This window comes from Hevea brasiliensis, chromosome 18, assembly GCF_030052815.1.
Source record: "Hevea brasiliensis isolate MT/VB/25A 57/8 chromosome 18, ASM3005281v1, whole genome shotgun sequence".
In the NCBI taxonomy this organism is placed as follows: Eukaryota; Viridiplantae; Streptophyta; class Magnoliopsida; order Malpighiales; family Euphorbiaceae; genus Hevea; species Hevea brasiliensis.
Genome location: NC_079510.1, coordinates 39,658,867 through 39,678,643, shown reverse-complemented (window position 1 = coordinate 39,678,643; position 19,777 = coordinate 39,658,867). Strand labels below are relative to the sequence as shown.

The 19,777-nt window shown below is 36.9% G+C and overlaps 1 protein-coding gene across 1 annotated transcript; it reads right to left on the bottom strand.

Moving 5' to 3' along the window:
• Positions 1 to 573: 573 nt before the first annotated feature.
• Positions 574 to 5,482, bottom strand: LOC110648860 (mitochondrial import receptor subunit TOM20). The gene is made up of 6 exons (XM_021803221.2): positions 5,118 to 5,482; positions 4,715 to 4,793; positions 4,214 to 4,383; positions 4,058 to 4,105; positions 1,290 to 1,388; positions 574 to 912 (listed from the first exon to the last, which is right to left on the bottom strand). Exons 1-6 carry the CDS (start codon positions 5,211 to 5,213, stop codon positions 778 to 780), a joined length of 627 nt encoding a protein of 208 aa, XP_021658913.2. The 5' UTR covers positions 5,214 to 5,482; the 3' UTR covers positions 574 to 777.
• Between the last annotated feature and the right edge of the window lie 14,295 nt (positions 5,483 to 19,777).

The following is a 19,777-nucleotide window of genomic DNA, read 5'->3' as shown; positions in this document are numbered from 1 at the left end:
TAGTTATCGCATAGGGTTAAGTAATCATCACACAGCCATTTAATTTTTTGAATATTTTTATAAAAATTATTAAATTTTAATTTTTTTTTTTAAATTTTAATTTCAATTTAATTTTATAAAAATCATTATAATAAAAAATTAATCTTCTGGTCTGTAAATTATTTTATAAATAAAATTAATCAACTAATGACTACTAGTAAAAAGAAATAGTTTGACTATGAAGAGAGTAGCTAAATACATTTTGTACATTTTATTTTATTTTTTTTTAAACTAATAAAATAAAATAAAATAATTTTATTTATAAAATAATTAATAAATTAATATAAAAATCTTTAATGTCTTATTATAATGATTATTATAAAATTAAATTAAAATTTAGTGAATTTTATTAAAAAAAATTAAAATTTAATATCTTTTATAAAAATACTCATAAAGTTGAATGAGCCCATAAGATATTTACCCGAAATTTATCATTGTTTACACTCCATTGTGTCAATAGTACTTAGATCTGAGAATATGAAATTGAAGCCTATGGCTGATGCAAAACATGCTGCACACTCTAAAATCAGCCCCTTAAAAGTCAAAAATCAATATTTTATATTAAAGATAACCCCTAATTTTAGCTTTATTTATCAGTTTACGCTGAGAAAACATTACTAAAGATAAAAAAAAAAAAAAAAAATCTCAACTAATGATGAACGGCCATGTGTTTCTCAAATGTTCATTGACCATCTCAAAATTCCCATGGGACACTTCCTAAAAAAGAAGTTTGTTTGCTTATCTTGGAGGTGGCGGAGGAGAAGCAGGCATTTGAGATTTCGCAAATCCAACCCACGCAACAATGCCAACAGCTAGAATTATCCATCCAAATATGTCATACTTGAGGTCACTGCTTTTCTTCTTCTTTGAACTCTGGAAAAGGGACAAAGCAACCAAGTTATAGATGCATCAACAGGAAAGGGCTATTGAGTGTTACAAGAATAGCAAGATGGCCATCAAACACGACCAATAGGCACATTAAACGTGTGCTCCCTCCCTTACCAAGCATGCCTGTAATGCATGTTCCATTTCAGGAAGAAATGCAGTGAATAGATTAATGGTACTGTTACCAAAACAAGGAAAAGGAATGTGAATTGAACCACTAGAGTGCGACATGCAACACCCAATATTTTAAACCTTGTTTCCACAACCCAAATTAGTACAAAATAACAGTGTAATCAACAATTCAATAATGAAGAAAGGCTTCCAGAGATGGCAAATAGTCTTGAAGACAAAAATTAAAAAGCTACCTTAGCACTTGATGAAGTAGAAGGTCCAGAAGCAGGTGCAGCCCCCATCACCTGTTGAGCTAAACCATGCTTATGAATCTCCATGTGTAGTTCTGGAGCCTAAACATATGAACAAATTCAATATAATGATCAACATGCACAAAATCAGAGTCTGAAAAGCAAGATACTCGCTCCAAAGAAAAACTGATAATCTTAAAGATAATAGTTTGACCACTTACAAGAAAATGGACTATGCCTAACTCTCAAAAGCTAGCACAAGGGAGTAGGATTACCCAAGTCTTTCCAAGGGACAAATTATCCACATACCTAACCGATGTGGGATACTTAACACACTTCATACTCAGGGCTAACACTGAGGCTTGAAACACTTTTGGAAGGCCCAAACAACGATTAGAAACCATCATAAGAAGATGGACAAGGCCTAACTCTCTCCTACAAGCTAGTTCAAGGGGGGAGGATTGCTAAGTTTTTATAAGGGGTACATCACCCACATGCCTAACCGATATAGGATACTTAACAACTACCAATCAGAAAAGGGATCATCAGTATTGGCCATAACTCACATTTCTCAAGAAATTATTGCTCATTAAATCCCTAGATAAGGTAGACCTATTTGGAACACAGACAAGTCCACCAAAAATGGTCAAAAGCTTATTAGCAATTGCTCAAGTGTCTCTACATCTTCTTCATATCTATCTCTCAACAAGTCTACCAACAAACATTGTGCACATAATGCAGCAGAAAGATCAACATGTATAGGATTATAAGAGCTCAAAAGACGAGAGAAACATATGCTTTGTTCAAAGGACAAATCAGTATCCAAAGAAGACCAACTTTCACTCCCATCATAACAACCAACCAGGGTTATAAACTGCAGCTGCATTGAGGACATTTCAGGGTGTCATTGCCTAAGGGTTCATTAGGCATTGTTATTTGAGTTATTGTTCAAAAAAGCAGCACCTTGAAAATATTAATTAATAATTACATGCCATTAAAGTTTGTTCTTGAGTGAAACTTAATATGTTTTAGTAATAAAAGCTTCAAACTAGCTAAATAACAATTTCAAACCACTTTTTCCAGCAGCTTCTGCTGCTCCAAAACACAATGCCAAATTGACCCTAAGTGTAATGGTCATGACAGGTAATATCTTCGTATGGAAAGTAGAAAAATGATTCAAATTCCATTCTCAATAAATAATTTACTGTACATACAATATATCAATAATCACAGTGTCTAAAATAGCCATTGATTGAAAAAATATATATACTTTTAGACATACTACATTATTAGACACAGGAATCCATTTTTCTTTGATAGTATTGCAATAAAAATAATTAAAATTGGCTATTAAACTAAAAACTTAAGAAACTGATTTCAAAATTGTTTGTTGCAAACATATAAAAAGAAGTTGCAAACATATAAAAAGAAATTGCAAAGTTGTAAAATTAAAAGATACACTTTGAAATAATTTGTATGTTACACTGAAAGTAATAACCAATTATTTCTCCCAAAAAAAAAAAAGGAAAGTAATAACCCAACTACAAGCTTGAATGAAAGCCTACCAGGCAGTAGGCAATGGGTTTTGCAAGAATCAAAAGCCTATAGACATTATAGTTTTTTCATATATAAAAAGGAAAAAAATAATGTTGATGTTCAGCATTTTGTAGGGGCTTTTAGTTTAATGTTTCCATTCAGCAGTCATGGTTATTGGCACTTATCTAGCAGCAGCAGCTCTCTCTATGGATTTCAATTGGGGAAAAAGAGAAACAAAGGTTATATCTTCTGTCTAGGTACATGCAATCCCTCTCCTTCCTCTTTGCTGCTTAAAACATCAATAATGGCAGTATCAGAGCGTATCGGTCACTTTAGGCTGATACAATTGAGATTTTGAAAAAGCAGTGCGTCAGTAGCCACTAAGTGTGTTGCATTGGTACCCCTGCTCTCAACTATGAGCATAGTTATTAAAGGCGCGCCTAAGGCAGACCTCAGGCTCAAGGCTCACCAGGCTCGAACCCTAGCGCCTTATGCGCCTAGGTATGCGCCTTTGTTCCAGGCACAAGGTTCTAGAAATGCATGCTTTCTTTATTTCTATCTTTAGCGAGCACTTTCATTAGCAAAAAGGACAATCACTTAAACTCAAACCAGCAAACCTAATTCAAGATATATGCCAAAGAAAAAAAAAAGAAAAGCATCACATTTATTTGATTTTTATGAACTTTTTAAATTTTTTACTTTTGCGCCTCACCTCGCTCAGGCGCGCGCCTGAGCCTTGCGCCTTGCGCCTAGGCTCCAGGATTCCTTGGTGCCTTAGTACGCCTTGAGCCTTTAATAACTATGACTATGAGTTGGCTGATAAGTAAAACCCAACTAACAACTAACAACATTTCTACTACTTCTAAGAACCTCAATAAAATAATTATACTACACATCCAGTGGAAAAGTTTTACAGATCAATACATCTATATACAGGTATAGATAAATACATCTGCGTGAATCTATATGTACATATAATTATGTTGTCAATGTCAACAGCATATGTCCAACAGTCAGTCATTTGAACTGCTTGTGAATGCAACCAATTAAATATCAATGTTTCCTCATTGCAACATAAACATCAGAGGAAACAAACTGCTTATTCTAAATTTTAAATTCAAGTGAATTTTTAACTAGGATGCCTTGAAGCATTCATAGCTAATAGTAAACTATGTAACTCAAATAGCCAAAAAAATTAGATTTTCTCTTTTTCTACCAAAGGAACAATGAAGTACCTTAGCAGCTACTTCTAAAGACTTGCGATAAATTTCATTATCCGGATCCTACAAGAAAGCAAAACGACCTTCATTATACATCCACAATTATTAAAAAAAAAATTACAAACAAAAAATAAACACCATATGGTTGACTTGAGGTTTCACCAGAAATACCTCATCAACAGCTTGCTTAAAGTAGACAGATGATTTTTCAAAAGACTCCTTAGCCTCATCCTGGTCAGGGATTAAAAATGCAAAGGAAGTATAAGCATTTCCTAGGCACCAAAGGGTATCATGCTTCTTTGGCTGGACCAACAATGCTTCCTCCAGCTTTGATATGCCATCTGTACAATGAAACAATCAACCAACAATGATAAATTCAACACTTCACAACCATTTAACAGATAAATAACAATTGTGCTTTCAAAGCTACCTGCAAAAGAAACTAGCTTAAATTAAAGCTGACACCCATTAGAAACAATCCCAATCATTCCTTGAGCAACTTCCTACCATGAATCCACTTCAGACTTCACATTTGTCAAGAAGTGCAAAATTTTGGGAACTTGAGAAAACTTTATAAAACCATGTTAGCAGGAGTTTTAAGTACCTTTCTGATTTAAAATTTCATTTCATTTTCAATTGTGAACTACGAAGCTAATTCGTTAAGCACCGCACCTAGTATCATTTTTTTGGAATCTGCAACATTCTGAAATTGAGCCAACTCCAGCAGAGCACCACCCCACCTCGTTAGATTCTGTAGAAAATAATCATCATAAAAAAAAAAAAAAAACATAAATTTTATGCCGCCCTAAAAAACAATAATAACAAAACCAAACAATAATTGCAAGAGAATAATTCCATTAAAATCCAAAAAATACAATACCAACAACAACACATTCGATATCACAAAATAACCATTTTACGCTAAACCGGATTAAAAGTCCCAAACTTTATTGCTCCATTTGTCAGTAACCAAACAAATTAACATCAAAATTTAACAGTAATAATAATAATAATAATAATAATACAGGAGACAGATGCAATAACAGCAATCAATCACAAAAACGAAGAAACAAACCTCGGCATCGAGAGGGTCCTTAGAGTAAGTAGCCTCTGCGGTTTTGCGAGCGTGCTCGAAGAAGAGTATCCTATCAAACTCGTTCTGCATGTCCATAATGTTTCCGATTTCTAGGGTTTTCCGATTGCTGAAGTGAAGGATAAAGAAATCTCTTTATCACTGTATAGTTAGCGACAAGGCAACTCTATAAGCTTCCTGCGAGAAGGCCCAGTTAGCTTCTCGTTCTTGACGTCTTTTTTTTATTAGAGCCGAAGATGAGTGGTGGCCCTTTTACGCGCGGTTATTTCACGTGTGGCAGACCGCTCGAGTTGACGTAGTGGCTTTATGGCTTTATGGTTTGGGAAAATTGTGCAATGTGTATTTGTACACGCGTTCCCTTGTAAGATTCTTTTTTTCGCCCGGCACGACGACGCTTGCGTTGATGTGCGATAATCTGGGAAATCAATTGGTCTGACCCGGATCCTGCAAATCCTTTTTAAATCAGGCTAGGGTCCGAAATTTTTATTCTATAATAATCAACTTTGGGTTAGAAATGGGAATTTGGGTCGCCCGAATAGGACCGTCATCTACGCATAACGTGGCCCACCCACATTATCCCATTTTAAAAAATATTTTTAAATAAAATTTTGAATTATGTAAATATACAAATTTTTTCTACTCCCTTGATTCTATAAAAATAAATCTATTTTTATTTTTAAAATTTTAATTTTATAATACTCTTAGTTTTTAAATTATTTACAATATTAAAAATATACAAATACATATATATATTGATAAGATAAAAATAAAAATATTATTAATAAACTAAAATTTTTTAAAAAATATATTACAAATATTTACAATAAAAATATAATTCTTGTTATGATATAATTCTAAAAAGATATAATTTCTTTTATATATGTGCTAAACTTACTTTTATTTCTGTCTTATTCGATTATATATAAACTATATAATTATAAATATAATAAAATGCTCAATATGATTCTTGTTAAGGCTTTTAGTCATATATATATATATATATATATATATATATATATATATATATATATATATATATATATATATATATAATTTACACATACACTGCATACAAAAAAAGTAATTTTAATTTTAAAATTACTTATAATATTAAAAAATAAAATACTAAAAATACCTATGCATTAACAAACTAAAAACAAAACAACACTATAAACACTTACAATAAAAAATAAAATTCTTATTACAATACGATTCTAAGCAGATATAATTTATTTAAATATATGCTATACTTGCTTTTTATATCATTTTTTTTTTATCATTTGCATGTAACACACCTAAATTTTAAATAAATTAATTTATATGTAGATGTTATTATTTTATTGCATTAAATATTTGAGAATTTTTTTAAAACAACATTATAAACACTTACAATAAAAAATAAAATTCTTATTACAATACGATTCTAAGCAGATATAATTTATTTAAATATATGCTATACTTGCTTTTTATATCATTTTTTTTTATCATTTGCATGTAACACACCTAAATTTTAAATAAATTAATTTATATGTAGATGTTATTATTTTATTGTATTAAATATTTGAGAATTTTTTTAAAATTTTCTGATTTTTAGAATTGGGTTTGACTTTTCGAAAATGTGAAAGTTTGATAATTTTTAAAAATTAATTTAAAAACTACGTTGCAAAACTAAAAATATAATTAGACTCTACAAATTTTTTTGAATTTTATGAAATTTTTTCAAAATTTTTGGGTTTCATTTTTAGTCCCAAGAAAGAGTAAAAATTTAATTTCGAGTATTCTGAATCAAACCGACCGAATCGGACCGGTCAAATCAAATTGATCCCTTCCTTCTTTTCTTCTCCTTCCTTCTCTCTCTCCGACACCCCACTTCTCCCTCCTGTTTCTCTCTCCTCCCTCTCCCTCCGTGCCGGCCACCATGTCATTGGCGACCTTCCCCGCCGCCAGAAAATCATGCCAAAAGCTCCCCAATGGACGCATGACGCTTCGATTTTTCGAGCAGATCTGGCCATCAATTGGACTGGGTCTTGTCCCAAAACCCATTTACACCTCGAAAGCTTTCTATAGCCACCAAGAACAAAAAAATCCATCAAGCGGTTTGTCTAATTTTTGTCCGAAAAGTTTTAGCCTATTTCGATTTTTGGGCTAGATTTCTCGCAAACCGTGAACCCTAAGAAAAATCCCAAAGTACCGGAGTGCTCCCCTCAACGAGAGCTTTCGGTAATACCTATTTCAAAATTTTCCGACACCGTTTTTTAGTGGGTCCCAGGAAACTTTGCGGTATTTTTTCGGGTATTAAATGAGCTTAATAAATTCCGTAAAAATTATTTACTAACCCTCATGTTGTGGGCTTCGCGTAGGTATACTCATTTCGCTGAAATTCAATAGTTGCTCAAATCTGTAATTTTGGGTCGGGCAGGCAGGCTACCGGGAAAGTTTCAGAATCGGGTTGAGATTATAGGCTACTCCACCATTTTCTGACGTCCTGGACACCTCCCAAGGGTCAGAATTGGCACAGGTAAACCTGAACCCTCAGTTTTCTTAATTATCTAGCGCCTGATTTCGATTAAAAATCTATAAAATATTTATGGTAGGTTAGAAAATTATAATTCATTTTGCATTAGCTTAATAATATTGCTAAGGACCGTGGGACAAAATTTTAGAATTTTTAGAGCTCATTTGGGTAGTTTTTGCAAAAGGGTTAGTTATAGAGACTAAATGGTAATTTTCCAAATTGTGGTGGTTGATTATTTGGATGAGCCTAGGAGGGGCCATGTGATGTAATTGAGTTGTGGATATGTGACTTGTGGATATGTGACTTGTGGATATATAAGTGCATTTTGAGCCATTTTGCAGGTTAAGTAGGTCCTAGGTATAGAAGAGACTCTGTCAGATTTTCGGCACAACTTAGGGTGTCTTTGGTCCTTTTTAAACTTGTATTGAGTCAAATATATTAAATAATTGCATTGAAATTGTCAGGTGAGCCGGGACAGCCTCCCTTCTCCACCCAGTCGCCACAGTGACCTCAGTTCAAGTCTGTGAGTAAAATATTAATTTTAATTATAATTTCAATATTATTATATATTCAGACATGTCCATGCATCACTTATGAATATATATTTATGTAGTTAAATACTAGGCACGTTTTATGTTGTATCTTTGGTTGATGAAATGTTTTTTAATGTTGTTTTATGGTAATTTGGAGCAGTGTGCGTGTGTGTGATGTGAGGTATTAGTTATGGACAGGACGGGTAGACGCGGCTGGAGCTTGACTCGCTGGGACCTGATCCTTAATGGATAAGTTAGGGTAGGCACGGCTCGAGATGATCTCGCTGGCCCCGCATTTGGTTTATTAAGCGAAAGTCTGACTTAAGAGATACTCACTGGCGGAGGTTGGATTAAGAGAGCTGTATAAGGGATCAGCTCCCATATATGTACTGTCTGAACATTATTGGGTGTGTGAGTGCTCTTAATTTCCTTTTTACTGTTATGATGTGATTTGTATAAAAATTTTGATGGTGTTGCATTCCACTCTTCAGGATGCATTAGCTTTATATAGCTATAGATTATGGTTAAAATCGGTATTTTACTCTCTGAGTCGAACGCTCACTCTTGTTCACCTTATTTTTTTTCCAAGATATAGGAGATTTTTTGTTGAGTTCTAATCTGCCTCTCTCCTTATCAGGAAATCTATTAATATCTGTTATGCTTGTATAATTTCACTAAATTCTAGACTCCGCATGTGTTAGGAGTATTTTAATCAAATTGAGACTGTAATATAATATTATGTTAAATTTGTAAGAACATTAAATGCATGTATGTGTGCGTGTGATTGGATTGGACGAGGAAGCTAAGCTTTCATTTGATTTTATGACATGATGAGTATGTGGAGGGTGAGCTGAGCTCTCCAAATTATTATATATTGTGCTTACAGGTCAAGTGAGTAAAAAACTCCCCATTGTTTGGTCCATGTTATGACCGGACTCTATCCAGTTGTTTTCTTGAAATTGGGCTTAATATGAGTCTTAGGATTGAGTTAAGGAATAGTTAGGCTTACTATGGGCCTCGAGAGCTTTAGGCTGGCCCAGGTCCTAGTGCCGTCCGACCCATAGGTTGGGTCCTGACAAATGTGATATTAAAGCTTAGGCTCCAGATTCATAGGAAATGTATGTCTAAAGTTTTGGGAAGAGTCTAGTAAGAGTCACATGAGGAGAATAGGATCCACATTCGTCCTTGCATTGTCATTTTTGCTTCGTATAATTGTGTGTAAATATGAGTTTATAGAGCTGTGTAATGTGTTGTTTTGAATTTTGTGAGCTAATGCTGCTGAATTTCAGAAAAATGCATAGAAGCAGAAGAGCTGCTACTGCACCAGAATGGGATGTGCCAGACGAGGTGTCGGCACAGGATGAGGCTCCTACCCCGAGGAGGTGGGGCAGGAGACCTAGAGCTGCTCAAGTAGAAGAGCAATCGCCACTAGTACAGGAACAATCTTTTATGGCCCAAGATCATATGGACTCAATGGCAGCTACCCTAGGCAGATTGCAGAGAACCATCAATATGATAGCACAATATATGATCCACCATCCATAATAGCGGCAGCCCGCCGCATAAATAGGGGAACCTTACAAACAAATAATTAATTTTAAGAAGTTGGTGCCTGGTATCTATGATGTAACTGATGATGCTTACCGGTTTTTGGACTCCTGCAAACCGGCAGGGGTGGAACTATAGTTAACTGACAGGAGATTGGTAGAGTGTGTGCAGCATGTATTGGAGTCAGTGCCAAGGCAGTGGATGACAGACTATGTACTACCTCGCATTGAGGGATTGTCTTGGACCCAGTTTGTGGAACTGTTCGTCAACAGGTTTGTGCCAGAAAGCTTCAGAGACCAAAAGTAGTGGGCCTTTGAGGCCTTAAGGCAGAATGACAGATCCATAGATGAATATGCTACTGAATTTTTGGAACTGAGTAGGTACGCTCCCACAGTAGTGGCTATAGAAAGTATGAAGGTAAAGAGGTTCCTAAAGGGGCTGGACATGAAGTATGCAATCCTAGCCATGATGTCTGATCAGTCTTTCGATGCGGTAGTTGATCGAGCCCGACAGATTGAAATCAGCTATATAGGAGATGACAGTGGAAGGACAAAGAAAAATAGAGCAGAGGGTTCTTCAGGTGTTCCTTACATGGGTACCACAGATAGTGGAGGCCAAAGTCATTGCAGAGGAAGAAGTAAAAACAACAAGAAGGGTGGTTTTAAACACAGATCTCAAGGATTCAGACAAGGGTATGAATCCAGCAGTGGTCATAGTTCGGGTTACAACAGTTCTGGGTTTGGTTCAGGATCCTCATTAGCACCCTGCATGCAGTGTGGAAGAGGGCATTCAAGACCTTGTATGATGGGTTCAGGAGAATGTTTTCGGTGTGGCTAGTAGGGTCACTTTGCTAGAGAATGTCCCATATTCAGTGAGCTACATATGGGGTCATAGGGTTCTGTTGCAAATATCCCTTGTCAATTGTATTCAGGTGCTTCCAGCATGGTGGACAGTCAATTCAGTGGCCAACAGGGCCGAGGACAAGGAGGACATGGATTCAGAGGTAGGACATAAGGTAGAAGTCAAAGTTCTGCAATGCAAGGTAGGGTTCAGGCTCCGATTTTCACCTTGACCCACCAGGATGCTCAGGCTTCCATTACAATTGTGGCAGGTATTCTTCTAGTCTGTTCCTATGAGGCTCGTGTTTTGATAGATCCGGGTACTACGCACTCATTTGTCTTCCCCATTTTTTCCATGAGATTGTGTAGGAACCTTACAACTTTAGAATGCTCCCTATCTGTAGCTACCCCTCTTAGTGACAACATAGACGTGGATAGGGTTTTTTCGGGTAGCCCAGTGGTAGTGGATGAAAGGATCCTCCCAACGGACTTGGTTCCTCTACCAGTGATGGATTTCGATGTAATTTTGGGAATAGATTGGCTGGCAACTCATTATGCCACTTTAGATTGCAGGAAAAAAAGGGTGTACTTTCATATACCTGGTGTGGAAAAATTTAGCTTTGATGGTGATAGGAGCATGGCTCCATATAACTTGGTGTCAGTAATTAGTGCTAGAAAGATGTTGAGGCGTGGGTGTCAGGGGTATTTGGCATTAGTGAGAGATACATCTGTAGAAGGTGTTGGCATTGAGAATGTTCCTATTGTCAGAGAATTTATGGATGTCTTCCCTGAGAAGCTTCCAAGGTTACCACCAGGAAGGAAAATAGAGTTCTGCATTGACATTGTGTTGGGTACAAACCCTATATCAATGCCGCCTTGTAGAATGGCCCCAGCAGAATTGAAGGAACTGAAGGAGCAACTGCAAGAGCTTCTGGATAAGAGTTTTATCTGTTCTATTTGTGCGAAAGAAAGATGGGTCCTTAAGGTTATGTATTGATTATAGATAGCTGAATAAGGTGACTATGAAGAACAAGTACCCACTTCCTCAGATCGATGATATGTTTAATCAGATCCAAGGGGCTAGATTCTTTTCCAAAATAGATCTACGGCCAGGCTACCATCAGTTGAGAATCAAGAATGACGATGTGCCCAAGATAGTGTTCAGGACAAGATAAGGTCATTGTGAGGTCTTGGTGATGTCTTTTAGACTCGCTAATGCACCAGCGGCCTTCATGGACTTGATGAACAGGGTGTTCAGGCCATTCCTGGACTGTTTGTTATTATATTCATAGATGATATTTTGGTATATTCTCGGACCGAGGAAGAACATGTATGGCATTTAAGGATGGTGTTACAGACTTTGAGGGAGCACCAGCTATATGCCAAATTTTCAAAATATGAATTTTGGCTAGAAAGCATCTCATTCTTGGGACACGTGGTTTCTAGTGAAGGCATTCAAGTGGATCCCAAGAAAATTGAAGCGGTAACTGATTGGCTTAGGCCTACAACAGTCACTGAAGTGTAAAATTTTCCAGGCCTAGCTGGCTATTATAGACGTTTTGTACAAAATTTCTCCAGGACTAAGTTAAGTTGGAAGAATGTTCCATTTATTTGGATAGATGATTATGAGGAGAGCTTTTAGAAGCTTAAGGAATGTCTAACTATAGCCCCTGTGTTAACATTACCAATGAGTGGTGAAGGATATACCGTGTACTGTGATGCCTCCAAAGTTGGTTTAGGGTGTGTTTTGATGCAGCATGGAAAAGTAGTGGCTTATGCTTCAAGGCAGCTAAAGAGGCATGAGCAGAACTACTCCACCCATAATTTGGAAATACCGACTGTAGTCTTTGCATTAAAAATCTAGAGACACTACCTGTATGGTGAAGTGTGTAAGATATACACTGACTACAAGAGTTTGAAGTACATCTTCCAACAGAGGGATTTAAACTTGAGGCAGAAGAGATGGATAGAACTTCTGAAGGACTATGACTGTACCATCCAGTATCATCTTGGGAAGGCTAATGTGATAGTAGATGCTCTGAGCAGAAAATCTTCTGGTAGCTTAGCGCACATATCAGCGAAGAGGAGACCGTCGATACAGGAAATACATGGGTTGATGGATCAAGGTTTAATCTTGGATATTTCAGATGAGAGGGTATTATTGGCCCATTTTTTAGTAAGACCTGTAACACCCCTATGTTCGGTGGTGCATTCTGCTGTTCGGTGACCAGTGTTGTCCGGACAGCTAAGATGCCTAGAATTACACTTCGATATGAGTGAGAAGACATAAAATAATGAAATACAAGAAAAGAAAATACAAAAAAAACAAAGGAAAAATAATAGCAAAGAAATGTGATCAAGTTAAGCGAGCCGGGAACCCTAGCGATGGGTGACCGCACCGGGAAGTCACGGCGTGGACCGTTGACTAGCCCTGGAACCACGGAAAACATTTTAGGACTTAAATAGACCCTTATTGAAGAATAAATCTCATTAGAAAGATCAAAGAAAATTTAAATAATTAGTACAAAGAAAAGTGAGAAATCGAAAAACAGACAAAACCGTTCAGAAAAATCGGAATGCAACCGAATGAGGGCATTATGGTCATTTGACATTCCGAATTGTCTTTTGACCTAAATGTCCATTAAAAATAAATAATATTACACTTAGAAAATGAAATGAAAAATTAAATTGGTGGTACCTAAAGTAAATAGCAAGAATTAAGGGTTTAATGTGGAATAAGTGGGAATTTAACATATTATATGATTAATTGAGTGAGTGGGCCATTAAGGGAATAAAATAAAAACAAAGTGGGGCAGGTGTACTTCCATTACACCATCAGAAACTTCATCTTCTCCAAATCACCAAACCTTGCCGAATTAAAGAACCAAAGGACCACCATTGCCGTTTGGCCTTCAAGCTCAATCCACTCCTCCATTTCAACTCCAATCACTTAGATAGCTTCATAAAAATTTGTCTACACATCATAAGGGAGAGCTTGATACCAAAATCAAGAAGTTTAATCAAGGTTTAGCAAGTTCCAACCATAAGGTAAGTTTGTATTTTGGAAAATTGCTTTGTTAAACTTTGTGTTCATGTTATGGGTGTTGGTTTTGTGAAGAAAATTTTCAAGTTTGAAGAGTTATTGAGATGTCCATTTTGGACAGCCATGGAGTTATGTATTTGATGAAATAATTGTGCATATATTTGATGAGAAATTATGTTGGTTATGGTGATTTAATGTCCTAGTAAATTATTCCATATGTATATGGTGAATTTTGTACTTGGGATGGAAATTGATGAATTGTATGATACTTTGGTATTGAGGAACATTTTCGGCAACCTTGGAACTCTTGGATAAATGTATGTGTTCATGAAGGTATTGGCAGAATATTAACATTGAGGATTGATGGATATGTATATAGAGTGATTGTGTAAAGTGTATGTAAGAATTTATAATGTTAGGTGTATATGTGATTGTACTTAGACTTTGTAAATGTGAGTTTTAATTGGTGTATTAAGGATGTTTGTAATCTGCCCAAAGTGATGTTAATGTAAAGTGGAATATGGTTTTGGTAATGAACCAAAACAGAATTGGTAAGGGAAGTGGACATATAGTAATGTAAGTGTGTAATTGAGGTATGTTTAAGCAAGGTAATTAAGGGCAGTATGCATTTTAGCCTATAACTTTAAATGTGTAACCTCAATGGGTATGAGACCAATTGGAGGTGAAACTAGGCACAAAATGTGCCAACTTTCATTGAGAAAGCATACCAAAATTCTGCTTGCAAGGTGGCATGAAAAATGACCAATTCGGATTAAGTGCAATTGAAACCTAAAAACTGACCAATTGGGCAGCAGTTAGTGTTTAGGCCATAACTCACTCAAAACAGGTCCAATTGACCTGAAATTTTAACCATGAATAGTTAAGACCCATACCTACAAGTCTTATGAAGACATCAAAGCCCAGAAATGACCATAAGCAAATCAAACAGCTTGCACAAGTTCGGGTCCAAAAACTGGCCGAACCAAAGTTGACCAAATTGACCTAAAATTGACCTAATTTGATGCCATTTGACCAGCAATAGTATAATGACCATAACTTGGTCTACTTAACTCAGAATGACCTAAAATTTTGCCTCGCGTTCCATAAGACATAGATCTACAAGTTTGTAGTTTTGACCGAAACTCGAAAACCGAGGGAACTAGGTCGTCTGGCTAGGTCAAACTAGTATCCCGGAACCCAGCAAATTGCAAGAAAATGCACTAAACAAGGAAATGAGTTTGGTAAAACGTACCAACCCTAAAACCCTATCGAATGTGTCATATTAATGACACTAAAACCTAATTTACCTAAAACGCATCGAGGGTCGGTATATTAGGTGATTGAGCAAATAATAGCCTTCAGTGAATTACTTATCGAACATTATCGTTAGAGACAGTTTAATTTAGTACTGAAACACTTCAAATTGTGTTTCTCAGTTACCAAAGACTCAGGAAAAGGAAAGGAAATACTGAGTCCAGACTCGGAGACAGTTATCAGAGGTTTGTGCACAACAACTATTTCTTTTGAATTTTTCAATTGAAATGAATTATGACTATTTGTACATTATTGTCTTAAATTGTGGAAATGTGTTTGAATGGATATTTAATTCTTGAAAAGCATTGTAAATTATTTGAAACTGTGAGAAATTGTTTGAATGATATTGATGGTTACTGATTGATTGAAAAGCATTGGAAATGGTTTGAAACCACAACTATCATGTATATTGATTGTATTCCTCGCTAGCTTATCTAGTGGGACGAATTGAATTCTCTCTCTGACTGAAGTGTTGAGGTGTGTGCCTGTTGATGACGAATTGGATGAGTACTCATATTTTTGCTAGCTAGCTATGTTATTCCTCATTAGTCATTGACTTTTGGGATGAATTGAATACCTCATTAGCCATCGGCTTTTGGGATGAATTGAACTTGGGAACATGATTAAAGCTGTGTGTGATTTATTGATATGTATTGTGAGATTGTGAAATGAATTTAAACTCTTATTGACATATACTGTCCTTTGAATGCAACCATGATCTGACTTATTGAATTTATTGTGATGTTGAGAAATGGAGTTTAAATTCTGGTTGACAATTATTGTCTTGAAATTAACTATGGTTTTAAGTATCCACTATTTATATGATTTGTGAATTGTGATTTAAATTGTATTTGGTTAATGTTGTGCACCACTGAGACATTGTCTCAGCGATAGCTTTTTATTGCTGTCGCAGGTAGACAGACAGACAGGGCAGCAGACTAGGCTGCTAGTACCTTCAATGAGAGATTACCGGGTATAATGAGTATACTAATATTTTGCATTTTGTAATGTAATGTATGTTCACTGTATGTACATATTGTTTTTGGTTTTGAGCAGTTGTAAATTAAAATTGTACATTGAAGTTGTAAAATAATTATGAGTTATTTTGGCTTGTAAAAATCGTATTATATTTCTTTTATCTCAGTCTTTGAAAAATTACTATGGATTTGAGTTGAGAAAATGTTGGAGTTGACAAAAGTTTTTAACACCTGTAAATAGTGCTCACCACTGTAAAAGAAGTAAGAAAAGTTTTTAAAATCCCTTGTAGTGTATTTAATGGATTATCAGTAAACGGAATTGGTAATTCATTAGGTATACTACGGGATCATGTTATGCCTTCCAGAGGGGTAGGGTGTGACATGTTTTAGTGGTATCAGAGCCAAGTTTTTAAATTCTGTTTTCACCTGTTACTTGAATATTCTTTCTTCATAGTACAACTGCTCAATATCATTGTTTGATACATACAGTACATTACATTATAAATATGCACTAACGGGAGGAAATCTCCTTGTGTTATTTGTTCAAGAGATCTAAAATCCTCGCATTACTATGGAAGAGGGTGATCGTTCAATCGATCAATCTATTGAGGCTGAGGTGCAAGGGGATGCCCCAGGCCTACAAAATGTCAGTGGTTCAAAGAAGACCAAATTTCACTGATCTGCAGTTTCCTGCTCAGTTCGCTCAGCAGATAGCTGCAATGTTCCAACAAATGGCTGGTAATGTGCCTACTCAAGTCCCAATACAGACACCAGTGGTACAACCACAGTCTCCTACTAGGCAGTATGATAAATTGATGAAATATGGGGCTACAGAGTTCAAAGGGACAGTAGATCCTCTAGAGGCTGAACAATGGTTAGAGAGGATGGATAGGGTATTCAAGAAACTACATTGCACAGAGGAGCTCAGATTTGAATACTCAGTGTCTTTGTTACAGGAGGATGCTTATGACTGGTGGAAAACCATTCCCACGATGCAGTAGAACCAGCAGTATTAACATGGAATGACTTTCTCAGGGAATTCAGACAGAAATATGTCCCTGATGCTTATGTAGACCAGAAGCTGCAAGAGTTCCTAAGTCTGAAACAGGGGGGCAGATCAGTGGCTGAGTATGAAAGAGAATTTTCCCGTCTGAGCCATTATGCAGTGAGTCTACTCTCTACCAGCAGGGAGAGATGCAAGAGGTTTGAAACTGGCTTGAAGCCCAGTATCAGAGTACAAGTAGTCGGCTTCAAACACACTAACTTCTCTGAACTTATTTCTCAAGCCCTAGAGTTGGAAAGAATTGAGATTGAGACTGCTCCTGAGAAAAAGAAATCAGAGAAGACAGAGAAAGAGGGAAAATCTGTAGAACAGAGTTCCAGTGGTCCTACTGGGAAGAGGAAGAACCATGGGGGACATGGCAGAGGTGGCAAGAAGTTTGGTAGGAGAAGATATTCAGGATAGAGACCTCCCCTATCTGGTCAGCAGAGTACCAGAAGTTCCTACCCTCCCCGCCAATGTGAAACTTGTGGAAAAAATCATGGTGGGATATGCTATAAGGCTATTGGAGCCTGTTATAACTGTGGAGGCACAGGACACTTTGCCAAGGACTGCACCAGTAGTCGTAGAGTTGGACCACCTCCTACTACTGCAGAAGGGTCAGTCCAGAGCCCTATCACTAGAAGTTCACAACCACCCAGGAGAGGTAGAGGTAGCCCAGCAGGCAGCCAAGGCACAGTGAAACAATCAGAGCAAGACAGTGCTCCAATCAGAATGTATGCAATGAGACAGAGGGAAGAGGCAGAGACATCTGATGTTGTGGCTAGTACCTTCTCAACTTTTAACCAAAATGTGTTTGTGTTATTTGATCCGGGTTCTACCCATTCTTATGTGAGTGCTAGCATCATTGATTGCATTGCTGTTCCATGTACAAAAATGGACTTTGAGGTGCAAGTAACAAGTCCACTAGGACAGGAAGTCAGGGTTAATAGAATGTATAGAGATTGTCCTCTGGTGATCCAAGGACACACTTTTTTGTCTGATCTCATTGAAATGCCCTTCAGAGATTATGATATCATCTTGGGCATGGATTGGTTAGCTAGGCATCATGCCATGATTGACTGTAGGCTAAAGACAGTCACTTTTGGTCTCCCTCAGTACAATGATGTGGTAATACATGGGGAAAGGCAGTTATTGCCATCAAACATCATTTCGGCTGCACTAGCCAGAAAGATGATCAGAAAGGGGTGTGAAGCCTACTTGGCACATGTGGTAGACACCCAAGTGGGGAGTCCAGCATTGAAGGACATCCCTACAGTACATGACTTTCCAGATGTATTTCCTGATGAATTGCCAGGATTACCTCCGGAAAGAGAAGTGCAGTTTGAAATTAATGTTATGCCTGGTGTGGATCCAATCTCCATAATGCCATACAGAATGGCACCAGCAGAGTTGAAGGAGTTGAAGATACAGTTGCAAGAACTACTTGAAAAGGGCTTCATCCGCCCTAGTGTGTCACCTTGGGGAGCACCAGTGTTGTTTGTTAAGAAGAAGAATGGTACTCTCCGCTTATGTATTGACTACCGACAATTGAATAAGGTGACAATAAAGAACAGTTATCCATTGCCTCGCATTGATGATCTGTTTGATCAGTTGAAGGGTGCAGCTATATTCTCCAAAATCGATTTGCGATCTGGTTATTATCAGTTGAAGGTGCAAGAGCAGAGTATTCCAAAAACTGCTTTCAGAACTCGGTATGGCCACTATGAGTTTCTAGTAATGCCATTCGGGTTAACAAATGCTCCAGCTGCTTTTATGGATATGATGAACACTATCTTTAGACCATATCTTAATCAATTTGTGGTGGTGTTTATTGATGACATTTTGATATATTCAAGGAATGCAGAAGAGCATGACAGACATCTACGGATTGTACTGCAGATTTTAAAGGAGAAACAGCTATACGCCAAATTGTCGAAATATGAATTTTGGCTGAAAGAAATCTCCTTTTTGGGACATGTTGTATCAGCTGAAGGGATCAATATAGATTCCAGCAAGGTAGAAGCTATCCTTAATTGGAAGCCGCCCAGGAACATCACAGAAATTCGCAGTTTTCTGGGTTTAGCTGGATATTACCGTCGGTTTGTGAAGGGGTTCTCTATGTTATCTTCTCCACTAACCAAACTGCTTCGGAAAGATGTAAAATTCCAGTGGACTGATAAATGTCAGCAAAGTTTTGATGAGTTGAAGAGGTGTTTAACTGAAGCTCCAGTCCTCACTTTACCTACTCCGGGTAAAGAATACACAGTTTATAGTGATGCTTCTCACAATGGGTTAGGCTGTGTACTGATGCAAGATCGGAATGTCATTGCTTATGCATCACGCCAGCTGAAACCGCATGAGAGGAATTACCCAACACATGACCTGGAGTTAGCAGCTATTGTTTTTGCTCTGAAGATCTGGAGACACTATTTGTATGGAGAGAAATGCTACATTTACACAGATCACAAGAGCTTGAAGTACTTAGGCACCCAGAAGGAATTGAATTTAAGGCAGAGGAGATGGTTAGAACTCATTAAAGACTATGATTGCTTAATAGACTATTAGCCAGGGAAAGCAAATGTGGTGGCTGACGCCTTAAGTCGCAAGACTATAGCAAGTCTCAGAGTTTCTCCTTTGTCCATGGTATGTGAATTGAAAGCACAAAGATGCCGCTTTAGAGATTGATGATGAGGGACAGATAGAGTTGCTTGGCATGTACAAACAAGATTGATTGATCGATCGTAATAGCCGCCGAGTGATGAAAAATATCAGAAGCTACTGAAAGAAGTCCAGCAGGGCAAGAAACCTGAATTCTCCGTGAGAGATGATGG

Bases quoted from the DNA above. Each gene is read 5' to 3' on its own strand.
- LOC110648860 (XM_021803221.2), bottom strand. From the start codon at position 5,213: ATGGACATGCAGAACGAGTTTGATAGGATACTCTTCTTCGAGCACGCT. The intron at 4,794-5,117 runs GTTTGTTTCTTC...TATTTTCTACAG, and splicing joins AGGACCCTCTCGATGCCGAG to AATCTAACGAGGTGGGGTGG. The intron at 913-1,289 runs GTAGCTTTTTAA...TCCCTTTTCCAG, and splicing joins CTACTTCATCAAGTGCTAAG to AGTTCAAAGAAGAAGAAAAG.